The 22,510-nt window shown below is 50.5% G+C and overlaps 2 protein-coding genes across 3 annotated transcripts; one reads left to right on the forward strand and one right to left on the reverse strand.

Annotated features, from left to right (window-relative positions):
• Positions 1-18: 18 nt before the first annotated feature.
• On the forward strand, positions 19-6,838 carry SRSF7 (serine and arginine rich splicing factor 7). Of its 2 annotated transcripts, none has more exons than XR_008465447.1 (9): positions 19-136; positions 468-648; positions 797-973; positions 1,856-1,930; positions 2,021-2,122; positions 2,474-2,527; positions 4,707-4,751; positions 5,349-5,495; positions 6,526-6,838. XR_008465447.1 is itself a non-coding variant. In XM_054195388.1 (9 exons), exons 1-9 carry the CDS (start codon positions 109-111, stop codon positions 6,578-6,580), a joined length of 753 nt encoding a protein of 250 aa, XP_054051363.1. In that variant the 5' UTR covers positions 19-108; the 3' UTR covers positions 6,581-6,838. The 2 variants fall into 2 exon arrangements, 1 of the variants encoding a protein (XP_054051363.1); XM_054195388.1 differs by having other exon boundaries at positions 5,349-5,384.
• GALM (galactose mutarotase) lies at positions 6,319-19,430 on the reverse strand. Its single transcript, XM_054195383.1, has 8 exons — positions 19,131-19,430; positions 18,493-18,647; positions 15,279-15,485; positions 13,833-13,914; positions 11,305-11,446; positions 11,036-11,210; positions 10,251-10,362; positions 6,319-6,563 (listed from the first exon to the last, which is right to left on the reverse strand). The coding sequence occupies exons 1-7, from the start codon at positions 19,324-19,326 to the stop codon at positions 10,285-10,287; spliced, it is 1,035 nt and encodes a 344-aa protein (XP_054051358.1). The 5' UTR covers positions 19,327-19,430; the 3' UTR covers positions 6,319-6,563; positions 10,251-10,284.
• Positions 19,431-22,510: the final 3,080 nt, after the last annotated feature.

Consider the following 22,510-nt stretch of genomic DNA (forward strand, 5'->3'; position numbering starts at 1 on the left):
GCCCGCCCTGCCTCTCCCGCCGCGCATGCGCGCCGCCGAGGGGAAGGCAGGGGGCAGGCGCGGGCGGCGGCGCCTGCGCGCGGCGAGGCGGTTGGCGGAGCCGTTGGGATGTCGCGTTACGGCCGCTATGGAGGCGGTGAGCTGCCGGGGGCCTCGCCGGCGGGCGGGCGGGCGGCTGGGCGGCGGGGAGGGCGGTTGGCGGAAGCGGGGGGGATCGCGGCGGGGAGCGGAGCGGACGGGGAGAGGGAAGGGAAGGAAGGGAGGCGAGGCGGCCGTGGCTGCCGTTGTCGCCGCCGCCGCCATTTTGCGTCAGGGGCCGTGGGGGAGGGGGCGCGGCCGCGGCCGCAGCTGCTGCTCGTGGTGAAGGCGGGAGCGGGCCGCGCGAACAAGATGGCGGCGCCAGCGGCGGGGCGGGGCGGGGGCGGCGCCTCCGCGCTCGGCGCTGACACCGGCTTCGCTCCCGGCAGAGACCAAGGTGTACGTGGGGAACCTGGGCACGGGCGCGGGCAAGGGCGAGCTGGAGAGAGCCTTCAGCTACTACGGGCCCCTGAGAACCGTGTGGATCGCGAGGAACCCGCCGGGGTTCGCCTTCGTGGAGTTTGAAGACCCGAGGGATGCTGAGGATGCTGTCCGCGGACTGGATGGGAAGTACGTGTGCGCTTCAGGTGTTCGCGGGAGCCGCAGCTGGTTTTAAGAACAGAGAGAGAATCGGGGTTTTCTCTCAGGTTCTTCTTGTCTTTGTAGCTCTGCCATATACCGTAACAATTAACTTAGAGCCATCATGGACTTGTTGCAGGGTGATATGTGGCTCGAGGGTGAGAGTGGAAGTGTCAACGGGGATGCCTCGTCGCTCCCGTTACGACAGGCCTCCCGCACGGCGCCCCTTTGACCCTAATGACAGATGCTATGAGTGTGGTGAGAAAGGCCACTATGCTTATGATTGTCACCGCTATAGTCGCCGAAGGAGGAGCAGGTACGTGTGGGGCCAGAGCGGCTGGGTTGCTTCACCGGTGCACTTTTGTGTAGCTCTTGTTAGCAAAGAACAGAATGTTACGCCAGTTTTCTTTAAACTTTAACGCTAGAATAAATGTATAGGTGTATATTAAAATTTGTTGCTATTTCTATCAAATGTTAATATCTTAATAATCAACCTGGTCAAAACCTTTCAGGTTTCTTCGTTTGAGTCAGTCGCCTTGATTCAGAATGTCACGAGCCTTAAGATTTCATGCTGAGGCGCCTTGCAAATCCGACACTTAAGATCCTCCTAGACCTTGAGGTGATCAGCATAAGAGGCCAGATCCCCTCGAGCCATCTACACGTAGCTTCACCTTATTCTTTAAGGGCAGAAAATTTGAGACGGTGATCGCCGTAACAGTAAATTTGGCTTTCAATTGGGGCCCCCCTCCGGTTTAGAAAGAGGAACACCAGATTGACCACATTCCCACCTAGAAAAATCTTCTTGCGTCAATCAAGCCTCACCCTGGCTCATTGGGCTGTCAGTTTGATCGTCGTTAGATTGAAGAGAACACCTAGATGCAGCGATCGGCTATAGATACTTCTAGACCGTCTAGATCTGCTAGACCTTGGGCCAAAGAGGGTCGACCTGCAAACTTGCAAGGTTTATTTTAAATACGCATTACAGTGTTTTCTATTCTAATGTAATTCTGCAATGTAATTCAGCTTTTAACATTTTTCTAGGTAGTAAATGCTCAAGACAAGTAGGCCCAGACATTTTTCCAACTGACAGATGCTAGTTCTTTAGTTGTCTGAAATCAGTTTTGACTTCAGCAGGGCCTCACGTGCACCAATTGCTGCAGCTGTTTCCTGATACCCGTTTTCTCTAACCTAAAACCAGGTCCCGGTCTAGATCCCGTTCAAGGTCCCGTGGAAGAAGGTATTCTCGGTCACGCAGTCGGAGTCGTGGTAGGAGGTGTGCTTAAGTTTTGTCTTTTATTCCTATTTGCTTCTTTTGCTTAGAAAAAGCTACACTTGTACAACTCTTTAATTGACTTCTTTGCAGGTCCAGGTCAGCTTCCTATCGTAGGTCCCGGTCGGTTTCGCCTCGTAGGTCTAGGTCTGTGTCTCCCCGCCGGTCCCGATCGGGTTCCTTGAAGAGATCAAGGTAATTAGTAGTAATTTTTATTACGTTGTGTGCTTTGTTTTTGTTGTTTGTTTGTTTTTAATTAAGCCATTCACGAAAGTATTGGATAGCAGGTTACAAAAGGTGTTGACCTTTACGTTAAAAGTTCTGATAATCTTAGTTGAAGTTACAGGCATGGTAATACAATTAGTTTTGAGACCTTACACAGCTGCACATCCCATGATGAATTTTGATGTCTAAGACGTCTAGTTATCATGTATGTTTTAAGTTCAACGCATAGACGTTAATCTAAGTAGTGCTGTCATTGTCATAATTTCTGGTTGAGTTGACTTCTTTGATTTTGTTTTAATATATCTTAATTTTTTATTTCAGGTCTAGGTCAAGGTCCAGATCTAGATCCAGATCTGTTACGTGGCCCCGAAGCAGGTAAGATCTCTTCTGTGACTCTGGATACTTAGTAAAAATTGCTTAAAAAGTCTGCTTACGCTTTCTAACAGCTGTTAACATTTTCAGAAAAAGTTTGTTTTTCTCTCCACAAACGTAGGGGTCTGTAGTTTTAAAAAGCAGTGCAGAAGATTATTCTTTCTCTTTTTATTATTTTCCATATCACTGATACCCAGGTCCCAGTGGTCATCAGAAGTAGTGTTTTGATCAGGTTGCATTAACAGCTAACATAACAAACAAACTTAGAATTAATCTGAAAAGCTTTTTACTTTGAATAGCACACATGAGATTGTGGATTCTTCCTATTATTTATCAGAGAAATCAGGGTGCCCTTTACGGTAGTGTGTTAAAGCATTAATGCATATAGCCAGGCAAGTCATGAAGGGCTTGCTAGTGCCATGAGTGTTACAGCTTTTTCCAGTTCTGTTGAAAACAAGGTGTCAGTCTGCAGGAGCTGAATTAAATTTGAGATAAACAGCTGTCAGAATTATTTTGTACCAAGAAATGTGCTATCAGAGCAATGATCAAATTTTAAAGGAACACAGACTGTCATTCGTTCTCTTAAGTTGAAGTTTAATCCTTCCATAGTAAGTGAATGCAGCTTGTGCTTTGTGCAGCCTTGTCCAGGCAGTGTGGCTGACATAGGTTGATCGGATGTCCTCGGCAAGCTGTCATAGGAGAACAAGAGTAAACTGAAGTTCTGCTCTGAAGGAGATGGTACTGCTCTTGCTCCAGGCCATGCCCAGGCCTACTGTTCTGGTTTGATAGCTGCTCTTTGAAATAAATAACATAGTAGTCAACCATGAAGAAACACAAAAAAATAAAGGGAAACTTTAGTTGAAGAGAGTAAATGGAAAAGCCTGCAGCTGAAGGTGGGAGATTCAGTGCTGAAAGGTGGTGGTGGCATTTTCTGAGAGTGGAACAGTAAGCAGTGACAGGAGTTTTTAGGGAATGGAGAGCTGAGGACCAGAAGATGGCTTACTTAAGAGCAGAAGCTCACACAAACAGTCTGTAAGCTAGTAAAAAGAGAAAGGAAATGGCCTGAGGCAGTAGAGCAATGCTTTTTCCCTGATCAGGTACGCTTTCCCTACCTGTTACTAAAATATGTTGAATCTTAATACCAGTTGTTCCAACGTGACTCAATCACAGCTCATCATGGTTCACTATCAGTGATGAGTAGAAAACAGCTACAGTCAACAGACTCTCAAAGATAAAAGCGTCTTGATTTTACCGCCATTGTTTTCTTTTTTTAGTACCAGGATGGTTTTCTCCAGTGTAAAGGATACTATTAGTGACATTTCTAGACTCTATTGTGTGACACCTGTCATTGTAAGTAGAGATTAAGTGACTGAGGCAGAGGAAATTACAGACGTACAAGTACAGACAAGTGCAAAATACTGGTGTTTAACTCCAATGAAGTCACCGTTAAACTTCCACATGAGGCAATTGAAAGATGGTTTCTTTACAGAAGAATCAAAGGAATGCCTAGCGCCCAGAGACAGGCTCTTCATTCGTAAGGAAGACAGACTGCATAAGTATTACATGATGTTTGGCGTCACATCATACATCTGCAAGTTGTTGTGGAAAGCCTTGGATGTGGAAAGTAGAACACTTCCTTTGGGAACCTAAAAATTTCAGTTATTCTTTTAGGCAGTATTAGTGTTTATACGGTGCAGCAGTCTTATGTCATAGACTGACACTTTCACAAGGGTTAAGTTCAGACAGATTTAAAAAAATACTTTAAGCAAGTGCATGTATAAGTTGAATTCCACTGAGCAGAAGATATTTGTAGGAGCATGCTGCTTGCAGCCAGTTTCAACTGTAGTGGTAGATGTCACTCAAGCCTAATGAAACGTGCAAGTTTAGAGCATAGCTTTTTATTAGCTCTGGGAAAATACTGTTCATGATTTGGGTTGTTCATGTATTCCTGCCATCTGCATTAGCAAACACCAGTCATCAGCCAGAGACCAAAGTACAGAGGAACATATGCAGAATCCATTTAAAAAGCTCTCTTCTGAAACTTTGCGGAAAAAGCCCTGGAAAGTTGCAAGAGTGTGTTCAACGTGCCAGTTCTTAAACTTCCAGTGTGAATCTTGCTGTCTCAAATGTGGGAGCATGCACGCTACCAGCTTCCCTGCTGAGCTGTTTTTTCTTCTTGTAGGTCTAGGTCTCATGGCAGATCAAAATCTGGCTCGCCGGCTAAGAGGTAAGCATACAGAGATAAAGCCTGCGCTATTGCGTAGAATTCAGTATTGCGTTTGCATGAGTAACAAAGCCTGGTCCTTTAGAAAAAAATTTCCCAAACGTGGGTGCCCAGCTAATCTCTTTGCGATATGACTGAGATTATAAAATTTCCCCTGCAGTTATTTGGAATATGTCTCTCATCCATATCTTTGTTTTCATTAACTCTTTCTAGTTTCCAAAATAATACTGATTTTTTCACATCTTTATGCTTGGTTCTGTTAAATTTGTCTATCCCTCAGATAACTGGCTTCAGCTTTGCTAGTGCTGTTGATAAAACAGCAAGAATCTGTGATGTTTCTTTTCTCCCTGCCTCACCTCAGTACTACCCCTTGTTTTCCTGTTTTCTCTACTGAAGACAGTTGCTTAAAATTAATTTCCACGCTAAATGAATTGAGAATCCCTGTCAGAGTAGAAGTTGATTTGAAAACTTTGCTGTTTTAAAGAGCTGCTGGCTAGATTCCTATAATAATTCCATTGCTGTCTAAGATGCTTATTTTTTTTGTAATATAAAAGTTCCATTTGACCTTTAAGCTGCATTGATGATATTCTGTTTTGACAGTCGGTCAAAGTCCCGATCACCATCTCCAAAGAGAAGGTATGTTGATCTCCCTACTAATAACGTAGACTCCGTAGAGCTGGCATTTTAGTATCTGCAGTGATCTCTGCTGAGGAGTTTGACTGCTGCTTGTAGGAAAATACTGGAAAGGTATTTTGCCAAGATCTTTTTGACAGAAATAATGTTGTGATTGTGGTTTTATATATGGTAATATATATACATGGTGATAATACCTTGGGATACTGATTATGTAGCAGTGTTACGTCTTGCCTTTGTCTGCTCCTGTGTTCATTTCAGTTCACTAACAGTTTTCTTGCACGGAGACTTTCTGCTGGTGAGCTTAAGCACAGAATAAATGTGGGAATCAGCTTTGGGTCTCATTGAGAGCTACAGTGAGATTGGGGAAGGTAGAGGGGAGTATCCTGGCATAGCAGTCAGGAATGGAAGACCAAGCCTGTTATTTTTACTGCTGTTACTCAGATTTTTATTTTTTTTCCCCAATAAGTTGGTAAATAATTATATCTCTGTGTGTATGCATATATGCGTACTGACAGAATCAGCAGCACTTTTTCCTTCGTTTGAATTCTTTAATAGTTCATTTTTACAACTTTGGTGTTCAGGGGGGGAGGGGATATATCCTAGTAAGAACAGCTGTAGACCTGCCAGGATGTGTCCCTTGCCTTGCTGATCCTTCTGCCCTGCAAGTTGGTTCTTTTTTTTTTCATGTGTATAGAACGTCTACACTTAGGTTTGCTTCATTTAAAAACTTCTCTGTATGTAGTCTCTAACCTCACAAACAATCACAAGGGACTTGAATAAATGCTCATAAATATTTTGACAAGCTGCTGTACAAGAACAGGGAAGAAGTATCCTGCCTCCATGAAGGTCACCATTTGTAGCACCCTTTAGATGACTTTACAATGATCACATTTAAATTGTATTATAAAAATAACAGTAGAGAAATGCAAAAATGTGAAAGTAAGAGAAATAAAATAAATGTATTATCTCTAGTGTTAAATCATCAACCCATTAACTTTGTCAATAGCGATTGGTTATTTTATTAAAATAACAGTGCTTAAAGGGTGCCAGAGTAGTGTAGGTATCCTCCTGTTGCTTTTTCCTGTATTTGTGAATCCCAAATGACTACTGAACCGTTAACTCCGATTTCTCTTCCTTTCAGTCGTTCACCATCAGGAAGCCCTCAAAGAAGTGCAAGTCCTGAAAGAATGGATTAAAGTTATGAAGTTAATCTTTTAGGAAGAAAGTTATTTTGCTTACATTATTATAAGGGATTTTGTGGTGTCTTTGTAAATGTAAGAATGTAGATAGAAGAGTAATCAACTAAAATTTGGCATGATCTGGGTCTTCTGAGTTAGTCACACCAATAGACTAGCACAGGTCTCTTTTTATTGTATGAATTAACTTCCTGTGATATGAAAATGTGGGACTTTTTTATTGGCACATTGAAATAAAATGTGTATTTTTAACTAAAACTTCTTTGTAGTAACCCTGCGGCTTCTGTTAACATTTGGGTAATTTTAGCTGTGTGCCATGTAATGTGGATGAAAACATGTCTAAAATGGGAATGACTAATGTCGGTGTCTTCTCAAACTAGTCACTTCTCACATTTATTGTTGAATGGCCTTTGGTGAAAGGATCAGTTTCTGCGTTCTTTGAAATGGAATTCAAAATCCGTCCCTGTTTGCAGATGGCTAAAAATTTGCATATGGCCTTTTTATTCCTTTTTGATATTTAGCGGGCATTCATTTTTCTCCCTGATCCAATTGTTCTGCAAAGCTTGCTCTGTGGTGCTTCACTAGTTGTGATACCAGATGCCCAGAAATTTAAGGGATGAGCTTTTATTCAAAATGCCAACAACTTTTAAATGAATCTGCAGAGACCTCTGAACGTAATAGAAGTCATTAATAACTTGACGATTGCTACTTCGGCTTGTTGAGGTTTTTTTAGTTCTTTAGGCTATTAATATAAAAAGTCTCACGGCATGTTTTCCCTTTTTGAGGGAAGACATAAGGTCTTATGACCTACTTTCTGAAGGACCTTCGGAAAATGTGTTTGAGAGGCAAAAGAAAGCTGTTATTAGTCTTTCTGCAGCTCGCTCAAACTTTCCTCCTTAAAGTGCAGGATTCTCACAGCTGACCTCAGGAATTCTAACCCACTTCACAGAAATCGCTATTGTTTTAAAGCAGCCCGGATGCTGGAGGTGATTTTTTTTGAATTAAGCTAATTTCGTACAGCAAATACGCACCTGCAGGATTAATTATTTGTGTATAGGTATGTCAGACTCGGTGTTTGTCCTCATTCTGTAGTCAAGAATTGCATGATAAGGCACTTTGTTGACACAGACCACAGCAAAAGACTGGAAACAGTATTAGACTGTGAACAAACAAACCAGTAGGCAGAGGGGGGGAAAAAAGCAAACTTTTTTTTTTTTTTTTACTGCAATAGGATATCTAGCAGAAATAAAGGCCAGTTTTGGCAGTAAACAAGCACTGAAATGGAAAGTGAGGCCTGCATGGGCTTCTCACAAAATCTGTCGTGGCGGTTTGCTTCCAATGTGTAAACCACAGCACAGCATCTTAAATGGAAAAAAAAATTACAAGGCTAACTTTGGTCATACCTTGGGTAACCCATGGTTTGCAAAAAATCAGGTTTCCCGTTAACAGCGACTTCATGGAGCTTTTTCAGTGTACGAGTGAAAAGTGTCCATGTTCCGCACGTGCTGTCATGCTGCCCCTTCCTGACTGCCGGGGTGTTCCACATCTGCCTGGACGCTCCCGTGGGGCTCGGCCATGGGGAAGGGTGTTTCATCTGCCAGCTGTGATGATCAGTACTCTGGCAATATCCATTAAATTCCACTGTTGCCACAATGGGAGAGCAGGGGTGATGCAGATGTTGCCCTGCAGTGGTTTTGGCAGGAACACCCGAAGCCCATGACTTGTGTTTGGAATATTTATTGGTTGTGCGTTGCCTGCCTGGTTCATAGCGTACCTGGCGAGAGAGGCATGTGGGTGCTTCTGCTCCGGAATTTGGTCCTCTTCTGTACTCTTTTAAGGCAAACCTACTCCACAATAAACCTGCAGACTGACACGACAGCTGTACTGGTACCTGTTCTTCAGTACCCGGAGATGCTGGAAGACGGAGGAGAGGAGCCTGGGTCGCTGTAGGGGCCGGGGTTCCTCTAAGCCCAGCAAGGAGACAGGGCTGTGCGGCTGTGGCCGCGGTGGGACAGCCAGCGCTGCCGAGGTGCAGCGAAGGAGCAGGGGCAAGTCGTGTCTGTGCTTCTGTGGTGACCAAAATTGAGGGTGACTGTGCTGCCTCCCCTCAGCTCCAGTCGCCAGCCTCGGAGCAGGCCGCGCAGCTCTGGCTCTCACCTGCCTTTGGTAGGATTTCACCAAAAATTCCATGCAGCGTCTGGGAGCTCTCAGAAAACGCACCCGGCTGAGGGGGCGGTGTGTGACCGCTGCCGCCTGTGACCCTGCAGCTCCGGACAGGGTGTGTGCACCCTGCGCAGCCCAGCCGGGGGTCAGGGCAAGGGGACGTGTACCCCAGGTCTCTGGTGGGGTGGGCAGACCCCGCTCTCGGGGGTGGTGGTGCTTCCGCTTCTGGGTTGCAACTGAGCATTTCCCAAGCTCAGATCCGCTGGGCTTTATTCTCCAAAGGATACCAGCCCTTACACAGTGTGACCTGCAGCCACGCAACACCTCACCAGTCGGGGTGTTGCGGGAGAGCAGCGGGGTGCTTCTTTTGGGGGTCAGGGTGGCAGAACTGACCGTGACGGCTCTGCCATGTTTGCAAGCCCATGGCCAGGCACTTCCACTGGTGGCAGGGTCATTCCCGCAGCCCCGCAGCAGGGGAAGCGTACTGGAGCCCTGCGGGCCTCAGCTGCAATCTGCCAGTGGGAGCCTGGACTTGTGCGGCCCCTTCGGCAGCAGGATGGCAGGAGAAGGTGGGAGTCGGGCTGCGGTGCCTCGCACGGGGTGCCTGGCCCAGGGGCTGGCTCCTCCTCTGTCCCTGGGGAGAGGGGCGCCGGCTCCCTAAATGGATGTCACTGCCATCCCCCTGGCTTGTGCCAATTTTTTATGAAACCTCAGAAACCTGGAGGTTTTCATCAGCCAGGTCCTGGTTACAGGGTTTTGGGGGTGATACACATTTCATGTGGAAACTCATTAAGATGACAATTTTCCTCCTGTGGTCGTATATTCAGGAGTAGGGATGGATGCACCCGCTTCACTTCAGCAGCCGAGGTGTGGCATGGAAGATGCTCTCGCGCAACTATCGCAGCTGGCTGCGAAACAGGAGCTAAACCCCAGGAGCCGGGGCAGCCAGCTGGGATAATCCCAGCACACCCTCCTCCCCAAAGCTATCCTGCGTGACTGCTGCGTGCCCGGGCCATCGCAATGCTGCGGCCGCGCGTCGCCCTGGGCAGGGCACCCTTTGATGAGCTGCCACCGAGCTGCTGGGCAGGTCAGCGGCGGTGGGGGGAGCAGCAGCTAGCGCAGCTCGGAGCGCTTTGCTGGGAATAGCCGACGTCGTAACGAACAACTGCAACTTCATCCGCCTTCCCACACGCTCCACGGGAATATTACCCAGGTATTCCCCCGCCGTAGCGTGAGCTGTGATGTGCCGTGTCCTTAAACAAGGTGTTTTCAGTGCATTTTTACTGCCAAACAAAACCTAATGCCCAGGGTGAGGCTGGACAGAGGGTGAGAGCTTTGCACAGACCAGACAGCGGCATTAAAGCGGCGTTAAAGCCAGCAGAAACCACAGGCGAAAACCACAGAGGAGGAAAAAAGCTTCCCAAGTGGGATGCATCACCCAGGGTAGTTTGAAAGTGCTGTCGGGCAGCTGGGGGGAATCTCTGGGTAACCTGCTAGAGGCACTTACCGCTCTTGGTGGTAGGAGTCGGCATCCCCGTTCTTCAAGCGGCGTTGAACAGGAGCCACGTGGTGTGGTTGTATTCCTCACCCGGCCGGAGTAGGGCGCTGGGGAAGTGGGGCTGGGGAGAGGCGGCAGCAGCACATCAGTGACGGTGAGCACACACCGCAGGACCAGGGCGGCTCACGAGGGCATGGCCACATCCCCTCAGCTCGTCCCACGGCTCCCGCCGGCATTTCCAGCAGCAGCGTTTAAGTGCCTGGCTGTGTAGGCGAGTCCTCCCCCTGGTTGAATTCAGGGCCCCTGGGGAGGATGTGGCACGGCCCTGGTGGGGTCTTCTGCTCTACACCCCATGCCTTTGGGAAGTTGCGCTGCACGGGGCCGGTCCCTGCAGCGCTGGACAACCCCTGCCTAACGCCGCAGGATGCTGCAATCTGTGCCCGCCTCAGTTCTGGTGCTTACAATGCGTCCCCTCACCAAACAGACTCTGTTCATACTGGAAGAGGGGAGATTTAGATTAGATATTAGGAAGAAATTTTTCACTATGAGGGTGGTGAGACGCTGGCCCAGGTCCCCCAGAGAAGCTGTGGCTGCCCCATCCCTGGAGGTGTTCAAGGCCAGGCTGGATGGGGATTTGAGCAACCTGGTCTGGTGGGAGGTGTCCCTATGGAACGAGATGGTCTTCCAACCCGAACCGTTCTATGATTCTATATATCTAACGCCCCAGAGACATGGGTGGTGGTATGGTCCCCTGCCACAGGACCCGAGCAGCTCCTGGAGGGGGGACAGTTCACCTTGTTGACAGCGTCGGGCCAGTTCTGGGTTTCCAGGCAGAAAGCTGAGTGCTTGGGGTACACGACGGCACCTTTGCCCTTCAGGGAGCCATCCAGGTTGTTCCCGGTATAAAACTGGATGCCAGGCTGGGTGGTGTAAACCTCCATGGCCCTGCCAGTGGGTGGGTGGCGAGCCCTGGGGAGATGCCAGTGGAGCATACCAAGGGGCTGGCCAAACAGGCACTCCGTGGCTCCAGGGGTGGGGGAACCCTGCCCGGATCCCAGCCTACCTGGCCGCGAGACGTCGAGCCTGCGCCTGCTGCAGGCAGAAGTTGTGGTCGAAGCCGTCCAAGTGAAACTTCTGCAAGTGCTTCCCCAGCTCCACGGGCTGCCGGAGATCGAAGCCGGTGCCCTGCACAGCGGCCACCTCCCCTGGGCGAGGAGAACAGCAGTGTCAGCCACACACCCACACGCCAGCTGGGCTGAGATCCCTCACTTTGGGGAGCTGAGGGTTTTAAGCCGTTTGTGATCCTTGTCTTGTCATGGTGCTCTGCTTCGAGCAAGCTTGCCTTGTGACTTGGGCTGGGACATCGCCACCTTGTCCCCCACTAGAGCTGGCAGCCCCCGGGGACAACTGCTGTGCTTAGCTGGGACAAAGCAAAGCCAAGGAGCCAGAAAACAGGAGGGGAGGCACTTGTATCTGTAACTATACAAGCTAATTCAGTGGTGCCCAGGGACAGGACAAGAGGTAATGGGCACAAACTTGAGCATAGGAAGTTCCATCTCAACATGAGGAGGAACTTCTTTACTTTGAGGGTGGCAGAGCACTGGCACAGGCTGCCCAGAGAGGTGGCGGAGTCTCCATCTCTGGAGACATTCAAACCCTGCCTGGACGCGTTCCTGTGCAACCTGCTCTGGGTGACCCTGCTCTGGCAGGGGGGTTGGACTAGATGATCTCCAGAGGTCCCTTCCAACCCCTGCCATTCTGTGATCAGTATAAACCCCAAACTTATTAGCTATTAATATTTATATATGCGTAAGATTTATATACATATACTATCTCTAAATAAACAAACAAATAAATAAATGAACAGATCCTCCCAGATCTCTGAACAAACATCCATGAGATGGCCACGAAGGTGGCTCAGCTGCCGGGATGGTGAATGCAAGCTGTCTACTGGGACCAGTGGCATCCTGCCTCAGGGCACTGGTTCAGGAGAAGAAGGTTTAAGAACCTAAAACCAGCATTCTCTCTCAAGTCTCTCTTTGAGGCCTGATGCGGGGATGCAGCCCCCTGCGCTAAAGCTCTTGCAGCGAGAACAACCCCGAGACGTACTAAACACAGTGCTAAACGCAGCCATGCCAACCCCAAGGCGAGGGCGTTTGCACTGGGGGGAGGTGAGAGAGGAAGGGCAGGGGAGGGGATTTTTTTTCCCCTAAAGGCCCGTTTTTCTGCCCTTCTCTAAAGGGCGAGGTTTCCAGGGGTCAGCGGGCCGCTGCCAGCGCCGGGGATGGGGCAGCCCCATGGGCCGTGCTCTGCTCGCTGCCGCCCTGCGCCCCGTCTGCTCTGCCAGCCTTGAGAAACATCGGTCTCCACCCGACAAACAGAACATTTCTGTGGCTTCTGATCCTATCAGAAAGGAGCGCCTTTACTGAATTCAGCTACAGGGAGGAAAAACAACTTGAAAAAAAACCAAACAAACAAGTAAACAAACAAACAGTGATTTAGGCACTTAAATAAAATACAGCCGCCATTGCACGCAATGGCTTTCTCTGTAATAGTTGCACAAATCTTGTCTTCACCCCAGGGCTGAGACCGTACACAGCCTTATCAGCTTCAAAGGCTACATTTACCCACAACACCAAGAGGGAACTGCAAAAAGCAGCAGCAGCAGCGGCGGCAAGCTGGCCGCAATTAAGATGTGAAACAGCTCCATGGCGAAAGCAGCGGGGAGAAGCAGGGCAGTGGGTTCAGTACGGCCTTAAGCTCTTCCCCAGCTCGAGCCCTGGCACAACACACCAAGCTGAGCAAAAGCCGCCTGCTCTGGGAGACCTGCTCCTCCCGGTGCGAGCCGACGCGCGCACGCACAGCGGTTTTTGGTTCACGAACACGGACGTAGCTCTGGTTTTAGCAGACATCTGAGCTAAAAAGCTTTTTTCTTTTGAGCCTCTCTTCCTCTCCCTCCTGCAGTCAGAAGGTGCGTTCAGCAAAAGCAGCCCTGCCAGGGCGTCAGGGAAACGAGCCCTGACATTTCCAGCAGAGCCCACGCTTTACCAGAAACCACCCCGGAGGCTCATGCCACCCTCAGGCACACCTCCCACCCACAGCCAGTGTCTCTCCTTGATGCCAGCGGCGCTCCGGAGCACAGCCTTCGCGGGAGAACAATGGACTGGCCTGCAGGGAAATGCCGGCCAAACAGGTCTGGAGGGACATGCTTTGGTCCCGTGCCATAGGTAGCTTGTCTCCTGGATGGGCACCTTGGATCCACGTCACGGCATCCCCCTTGGACCCACATTGCAGCCTTGCAGCCCCCTTGTCTCTGGCCCCATTTCCTGCTGCTCCTGCCTCCACCCCCTGGATGGACCCTGGCCCACCCCCTCTCCAGGCCTGGGGCTGGTGGTGGACCCTGTTACCCGCACCCTGCTCTGCCCGCTCTGCTCAGGTGCCATGGGACTGTGCCCGTGGGTGAGGGTCCCACTGTGCCTGGCATCCCCTGGACCCTGGTGTGTCCCCCCTTGCTGGGCAGTGCTGTTCCCCGACATCCACAGACACCCATCTGTAAAGCCATCTCCACCATGTGCCGCAGGATTCACCCACCAGTAGGGATCTTGGTGTCATCCACAGGCAGGTAGGCATCAGCTTCAATAGAAATCTCGTGGTCGTAGACATCCTGTGAGCCCTGCGGGAGGATGGGAAATACTGTGATTCCTGCTGCCGCCCTTCTGCCGTTTGAGCAGCCCTCAGCACACCTGGGAAGTGGCCACCCATCATGGTGCTACAGCCCATCTGGTAGTGCCTGGGGGACCTCCTGGCCATCATCCCGCCCTGATCCTGGACGGGGGACAAAGGTAGCAGCGCAGGCAAAAAGCTGCATGGGACCTCGGGGCTATAAATCCTGCAGGGCTGAGACCGTCAGTCTGAACTTGTGCCTCACCAAGCACCACCACCCTGCACACTGACCAGGCAAAACACGCTGGTGGCTGAGCACACAGCGGCGGGCAGAAGGGGAAGGAAGCAGGGCGGGAGGCTGCGCTCCTCTTCCTCCCCTGCAGTCTCAGGGATGCTGGCAGGGAACCTGCTAGGCTGGAAGGGGAGCAGGATCAAAGCTGAGCCTGCACGTCACTGTCTAATCTGAGCAGCAATTTCATGCCCAAAGGTCTCCTGTTCCTCTGGAAACACACCTGAGTTGCGTGCCTTGGGTGTTAATATTGCTGTACCACTGGGAAGACAAACAGAGGGCAAACTAACAACTGCGCAGCCATTATTAATTATGGCAGTAGCCTGAGCAGGCCTCCTGCATGGAGGGGCTGGGATGTCTCTCACTAACCCTTTATAAGGGTCTTCGTCTCACATCCAAGTGCGACCGCACCATCCCATCCTACTGCTCTGCCTAGCAACATTTTATTTCCCAGATCCTCTTCCTCCAAGCCCAGTCATAAAAAGGGTGGCAGGACTCTGGACTGGTGCGTGGGAGCCCTCTGCGCCCTGCTACTGCCCCACTCCGCAACCTTGGCTGCCTCACACCCCTTTTCCATGATGTTTCTCCTCCCCATTTTGACGTGGGTATCTCGGTGCTGCACTGATAACTCTGGCTGGCACCTCAGGCCCTGATCTCAGCTGCACCATCCACGCCAGGGTTCAGTACATTGTCTCAGAAGCACCAAGAGAAGACAGCTAAGACATGCCAGTCCATCACTAGGGCATGCCAGTTCTGCACCTCCTCTGTGATCTTCCTGAGGGACCAGGAGAGACTCAAACTCCTCAGTTACTCACAAAAGGAGAGTTAATATTCATGATGGGATGTCTCTGTTCACGATGCACTGGGGTAACACCTCCTCAGTTGAGGTCTATGTGATTCAGTCCTGTCCCGGCCTATGATGCATAGACAACTCCCATCGCTGTGTCCCCAGAAGCATGCTGTGCCCTCAGATCAGCCTGTTGGTCCCAACAATCCCGTGGGAAGCCCACAGATCATCCCATGGATCCCCAGACTTTCTTCCCCTGCACAGTGGCCCTCCACAGGGTTCATCTCTCCATGCTTACCTGCCCTGCGAGGTTGAAGTACGCATGGTTGGTCAAGTTGATGGGTGTCGTCTTGCTGGTCTGGGCTCGATAGTTGATGGCCAGCTCCCCACCGCTGAGCGTGTAGGTCACCCAGACTTTCAGGTCACCAGGGTAGCTTTCCTCACCATCAGGGCTGAGCCAGAAGAAGCAGACGCCGTTTGGGAGGACCTGGGGGCTCCAGAGAACCTGCAAGGAGCTTGCTGTTGGTGGGACAGTCATGGGAAACCCTTCTATCCTGCCTCAAGCTGAGCTAAACCCAAGGGCAAAGGGTACTCAAGGAGTGATGCACTGAAAAAAAGTTTTTTTCAATCATCTTTCCTGCTCTTACTTCTAGATGGGGACTAAAAACCAATATCCACTTGTTGAAAAAGAAAAAGGGAAGTGGGAGAAAAAACAAGCACCAGCCTGCTCTTGGCCAGCGAGGGCCAGCAACAGGGAATGAGTTTTTCAATGAGCAGCCAAACAAACGAGGCAGTTTGCTCTGATGGGGGTCTGTCTGTGTTACTCCATGCCTAAGAGGGTCCGCATGTTTGACTTTTGCCCTGAAGCTGGACTTATTCCCCTTGCCGTGGATCTCCTGGTGTGCAATGTTGCTTCAACAAGCTGCCGCCCTTCCCTCAGCTAACTCCAGGCTGGCTTCTAGGGCAATGTGAATACACACTGGGAGCTCCTGCTTGTGGGATGAGGTTTAGTTAAATAGTACCAGATACATCCACACGTCAGAGAACTGGGACCTCTCCATTTCTTGCCCCTGGCAGAGACCAGGGCTCTGCTTGGAGCTGAACCTGGTGTCGAGAGAAGTAAGACAGCACACGGTAAATTTAGCTGCCCAGACAGCCTGTTTTGACCTTGGTCATGGACCTGATGCTAAGCAGGTGTCTCAGCCCCTTGCAGGACGGGTGTGCGACAAGAGGTGAGGTGCCCAGCCTCTGGAGCTTTGCACCTACCTAAGGAATGGTTAGAGGACAGATCTAGGGGCAGGGGCCGGATAATGCCTTTGAGATCACGGAATCACGGAATTTCAGAGTTGGAAGGGACGTCTAGAGATCATCTAGTCCAACTCCCCTGCTAGAGCAGGATTGCCCAGAGCACATTACTCAGGACTGCATCCAGGCGGGTCTTGAAAGTCTCCAGAGAAGGGGACTCCACAACCTCCCTGGGCAGCCTGTTCCAGTGCTCTGTCACCCTTACCATAAAGATGACTCCTTTCATCTCCCGTGCAGGGATCGCAAACTTGGGGCACTTGTCAAAAGCCAACATTTTCACCAAACATGGGAACTGAGGGTGCCAAATGTGGTAACCAGACTGCAGCTCCCGCAGCTGTGGGATGCTGTGGTTTTGTGTATGAGTTTCTATTTAAGTTCTTCAAAGAAAAAGCTATTAAAGGCCAGCAAGCATACTGGTATCGCTATTTTTTAAAGTTAAGTGGGTTATTTTCTGAAGTCCCCCCAGTCTCCCAGCAGTGTGGTCAGGTATTGCCGCTACTTAAGCGTGGCTGCAAGCTTCCTTTTCATCAGACCACGGGCTGATTGCAGCACCGAGGTCTGCAAGATCAGGGAAATCCAACAAGATGGCCAAGATAGTCACAGCTGACAGCCAGTCTTGTTTTTGTTAGGGCTGACCACAGGTCCCTGCGCAGTGGCGGGGGACAGGTCCCCTGGCTGGAGGGGGACTTGAGCAGGTGCCCCATGGGCCGGAGGACACAAAGCCCGGGCTGGGAGGTGTCACTGCCTTGTACCCACCGAGATGGCATGCCTTCAGCAAGCAAGGGGAAGAGGCAGGAGAACAGGCCACGTCCACTGTTTGCAGAAGACAGCCTGGAAGCTCCGGGGGCAAAGGGGTGCATGTTTTCAGCTCTGGCTCACAGCGGGTCAGGGCATATAAAGAACTTTTAAGCCAAATTGTCCTCTTTGGGTCTACAACAGCCAAGTCACCCCAATACTCCCTTTTTTCCCTAAGGCTGCTTGAGGAGCGTTTGATCCCAGTCTGATGCCAGTTCACACTGCGCTGCCCAGAAGCGAGCTTTTCTCCAGGCACTCTGACTTTTGTCCCATCAGCCTGGATGTCCCTTCAGGAAACAAAACATTAACCCAGGAAAGCAGCCACGCCAGCACATTCACATGAGTTCCTCTGGGAAAAAGGTGGATCAGCTACTTGCTGGTTACAAATGCATTTGATCCGACAAAGCCCAAGGCTTCGGGAAAGCAGAGGCTTCTGAGCCTGCTCTGCAATCAGGAGAGTTATCAGCAAAGCCGTTTCAAGAGAAGGATGCTCCACTGCTCTTACCACTTGTAGCACATGGAGGGTATCTGGACTTCAGTAGCAGCTCTCGGGAGAAGATAGGAAGGGCTGAGTGTCCTGGGACCAGGGAAAGGTTATTTTATCTCGGGAGGTCACAGGGAAGGGCTGGGGGGGGGACACAGTGATGCTGGGCCATTTGTGCAGGCCTGATCTAGCCACCGGCTGCTGTGAGCCGGAGCGAGAGTCCGGGGTACCGGGGTATGCTGTCACTGGGATGACAGCGGTACCGAAGGGGGTAATGCGATAACCGCACTGAACCCGCAGCACCACCCTGCTCTCCCTGTGCTTGGGAGTGCTGCCAAACGCTAACAGCAAGGACGCTCACCATCTGCAAACGCAGGACCTTCTGACCCTGTGAGGAGCTACGGGGGAGGAAACGGCCTCAAAACGGTGGGTGCGAGTGAGCCTGCGTGGATCACTGCTCCCCAGGAAACTTTCTTTGGGCACGGGGACAATTACAGCACCCACTGGGGGGTGGTGCGGCTGGTGCCTCGGGAGCCTCCATCGTGCATGAGGCTGGGTCCTCACTGCCATGTCCCAACCCAGGCTCTGCAGGAGCAGCTCCTCGCCCCAGGGTAACCCCATCAGAACTGGGCTCACAAGGCCTCAGGGCTGCAGTAACACAGAAGCAGCACAGCAACCCTCTGCATGGCATCCAAGGATGACGTAAGTGAGCCCTGCTAAGCCACTCAGGCAAAGACAACCCAACCCAGCGGCTCACAGCGTCTCGCTTCACCCTGTTCCTGCACCCACAGCACTTTCTGGGGCCTGATTCAACTCCATAACCCCCAGAAAACCCTACAGGGTCAGGAATGAAGACATCATATCCTCTTGCCACAACCCCCCAGGCTGTGTGCCAGAGGACACCGGGACCCGCCAGCCTGATGTTCACCTTGTCAAATCCCCTGGCTCCTCCGTGCAGGCTGTTGGGCCCGTTGTTGAGGAACAGCTGATACTCCTTCCCCTCCACGGTGAACCTCCCCTTCGCAATCCTGTTGGCAACACGACCCACGACGGCACCGAAGAAGGGGTGCTTCCTCGTGTAACCTGGCCGGAAAAGCAGCAGGTGGTTAAACCGAAGGATTGGGACAGGATGGGGTGGTCTCCAGGTGCGCTTACGGATTCAGAGGTGTCTCTCTCTGCATCCCACCAGTACTAAATAGGTGACTGCTGTCCTGCTGTTTCACGGGACACGCAGCTCGCTAGCCATGTGTATCTTTGATTAAAACAGCCTGATGGGATCTTGTATTCTTTGCGGATTTGCAGAAAAGGCGTCTGTCACTGCTGGTCAAAGCGTGACACAGAGGGGGACACTGCACCCTGGAGCCACCAGTGCTCCTGCTCCCTGCCCACCACTGAGCCCAGGACAGGCAGCAGGAGTTGTATTTATTCAGCACATGATTTGGAGGGGACTGTTAGAAGCAGATCATGCAGTGTAGCAATCAAACCAGAGAACATTGGTTAAATTGCTTGATTATTTTTTATTTTTTTTTTAAACTTTGATTTTTAAAGAAACAGATTTAGACCCACCTTCCAAAGTGTCAAAGCCTAGAACAACATCTGAAAACTTCCCATCCCTGTCTTTTGTCTCCAGAGCGGCGATTATGCACCCTAAGGACAGGATCTCCACTTTCACGGTGTCCGACTTTAAGACGAACTTTTCCACCACTCCTCCTCCTTCCTCCTGCGGCATCTGCCCGAACACCTCCCTCCTCACTTCTGTCATTGCTCCCCGAAACCTGGGCCCCGGCACCGCCGGCAGGAGCTGTGGCCCTGGCAGGGAAGGAAGCTCAGGAGGAAGCAATGGTGGCCGGGAGCAGAGCAAACACAGGTCTGGAGAGCAATCATAAAAATCACATGATTGCCTTCCAGCACTGGGAGGAGTTACGCCATGCATCTCCCCGCCACGGACGGACGGCAGCCGGCAAGCGGCAAAGCAGCTGCGGAGGGATGCGATAGAGCACGGAGAGGAGCCTTCCCCCGGAAGGCAGCGGCCCTCTGGGTCTGGTGGGCTGGAAGTGGCGGAGGAGAGAGGGAAGGGCACCAAAAAGAGGGAGGAAAGCTGCCCAGGCTCAGGCTTACGCAGCCGGGGCCAGGCAGTGCGGCTGCCAGCCTGCGCGTTTGGGCTTCCAGAGGACAGAGCATCGCCGCCACCAGCTCTTCTCCCCTGCTTTCACTACACCGCCACAGCTTTCAGGGCCCTTGCAAAGTATGACATGACAAAATGCTGTTTTCTACCTTTACGCACCCTCCCCCCCCTGCCTCCGCGGGAGGCACAAGGCAGGTCTAGCGCCTGCTGACAGAGCCGTAAATCGGGCTCAGGGCATTTGCTGGCCAGGCGTTATTCTCAGAGTCATGTTCACATGGCCCCTGACCTGGATCTCATCAAAAATCATCATCTTTCAAAATACCAGCTCTTCCCGTCTGTCTCAGGTCCTTGCAGGCAGTTTCAGTCAGCGAGAAAAACCCTAGCAATATTTAAGTAATGTGTGTGCACATTTTTGACATCTCTCGGCAAGGCTCAAGTGCGAGGCGCTAAGAACTTCACTACAATTTGATATTGTCACATTTTTAAGAGGGCCCGCTTTCAGAATTTGTTCAAAGAACCAATAATTCCAACAACCGCCACCAAAAAACCTCAATCAATCAACCGGTGGTTGCTAAATACTCATTTGCAACACAGCCATCACTTTTAGACACGACAAGCTACAGATTCCAAGCTGACACAGAAACAAACCCCGCCACCCGGGGCTGAGCAGGGCTCGTTATGAAACCTGCCCTTCTTTGTTAACGATGGCCTCGTGTCTGCGGTGTAACGCACACAGCCGTGCCCGCGTTTCCTTCTGCACCCTCACAACTAGCGCTCTCCCTCTGCCAACAGCATCGCGAGTAAACACGTTTTCCACTGCTCATCAGTACCGCCTCCCTTTTGAAAGGGGCCGCACAAACTTTGTTTGGAGCGAGGAAGGCTCCCGGCGGGTGGAAGCGTGGGGGCAGCTGCGTTTATAACCCATTCATGAAGGGTTTTCACAAGCAAAGCATTCCCAGAAGCTCACTCTGTGGTACCTCGGCTCCCTCGGCACCTCTCTCTTAACATGCTTCTCCAGACGTAGGAAGCGTTTCTGCGTCGCAAAGACGGGTTTTCCTTAAGGTGTGGGGTTTTTTAACACGACAGGAGCTGCCATTTTGATTTACTTCTCTGATTCACACCAGAGGAGGTCCGGATCCAACTCTTTGTCAGATATAATAGTCACGCACACTCTTTCATTTTCTCACGTACCTTCACAGATCACAGATGCAAGATCACTCGGGCCTCAGTGACATCTAAGACGGTGCAGGTGCAAAAGCAATACCACAACCAAATCTGTCCAGGAACCATCCACCCCATTTTCAAGCTGACAGAGAAACCAGAAAAGAAACCAGCTTGCACAAGACTGAATTTCGCATGAAGCAGTGAGGGCAGTGGAGAAATGTCAGCTTCAGGATTTGAGCAAGGTACCTTCAAGACTCCTGCTTCTTACCGAGGGGATTTCTCATCAGTCGCCTTTGCGTGTGTCCTACCTCTACACCTCTGGCAAGTTGGGGAGGCAGAAAAGTGGAAGAGGCAGGATACAAGCAAGTCGTGTTCAGCATCTCACCACACTGGATTTTTATTTTTTTTTTTTGGCTTTCCTATTTTTAAGAGAGAGTTCATTTCATGCCTATTCGCTGTGGCACTGAGTTCTGCTTATAGCGAGGATCGAATGTAAGCTCCTTGCATTTTTCTCGTCTTTCTTCCCGGCGGAAAACCACAGTCCTGGGCCTGAACGTGCCTGCCATTGGCAGCAGGTCACTTCCACAGCCGGTGAGCGTTCAGAAAAGCTTGCTGCACATTTCCAAGACTTCGGTTTAATTTCTCTGCCTCGCGGCTCTGCACAAGCAGCTGGGCAGCGCGCTAGCTCTCCTCTCCATATCTCCCCTTGCTCTGACCGAAAAGGTACTGCAGCAGCCTTTTGCAACCCAAACCCCAAAATGTTTGTGAGGAGCAGGGATTTATCCGCTCTGTCACAGCCAGAGACCCTGCAGGTATAGCAGAGGCATGGCACGAAGGCACGTTACTTCGTGGCTCCAGCTCCTCGACATCAGGCAAGAGATTTCTGTTCAGCAGCAAAGGCAAGCTGGGAAGTCAGCCTGGGAGTGAAAGGTTCTGTCTTTCCCCCACCCAAAAAAGCTAATCAAAAGGCACACTGTGAAAAAGAACAGCTTGTTTTTTCGGGTTTAGTTGTTTGGGTTTTGGTGTTGTTCTTTTTTTTGTTTGTTTTTCAAGAGGGAGCCATTTAATGCACTGTCAACCGCTGTCAGAAAATAAACTTGTTACGAGAAAAATTACAGAGGAGAACTTATTTCCCTGGGATTAGCAGCTTGGAAATTCCAGGTGCCCGCGGGGCAGGTACCATTTTGCAAGGCAGAAGCGAGACATTGGATTTTACACACGCTTGTGCTATTTTCTTATGGCTACTTTATTTTTGCGCTTTTTTTCAGATGTTTTTCTTTAATCAATCCAAAATCAAGTGACTTTGCTTAAAAGGCTGCAGTCAACCAAAACTCTCTGTCATGCAGTACCTACTATCACGAGATCCTTTCTTGGTTGGTCCTCAGGCACTTCTGTAATAAATTCCATCACTACACTTCCTTCCTTAATTTTGTATTTATTTTAAACCCACATGTGATTTTTCAGTTTATTCTGGACCCAGAGCAGGACTTTAGGATTCAACTGATGGAAAAAAAAAATCTTAAAAGGCGATTCAGGTTTGTGAAGGGACATGTTGTGATCACTTACAGGATCCAACTCTGCTCTGAGTTACCTGGATCCATAACCCCCGTTTTCAGCAGAGCTGCCTTGAGTAACGGAGCAGGAGCGTGATGGTAAA

This window comes from Rissa tridactyla, chromosome 3 (assembly GCF_028500815.1).
Source record: "Rissa tridactyla isolate bRisTri1 chromosome 3, bRisTri1.patW.cur.20221130, whole genome shotgun sequence".
Lineage (NCBI taxonomy): Eukaryota > Metazoa > Chordata > Aves > Charadriiformes > Laridae > Rissa > Rissa tridactyla.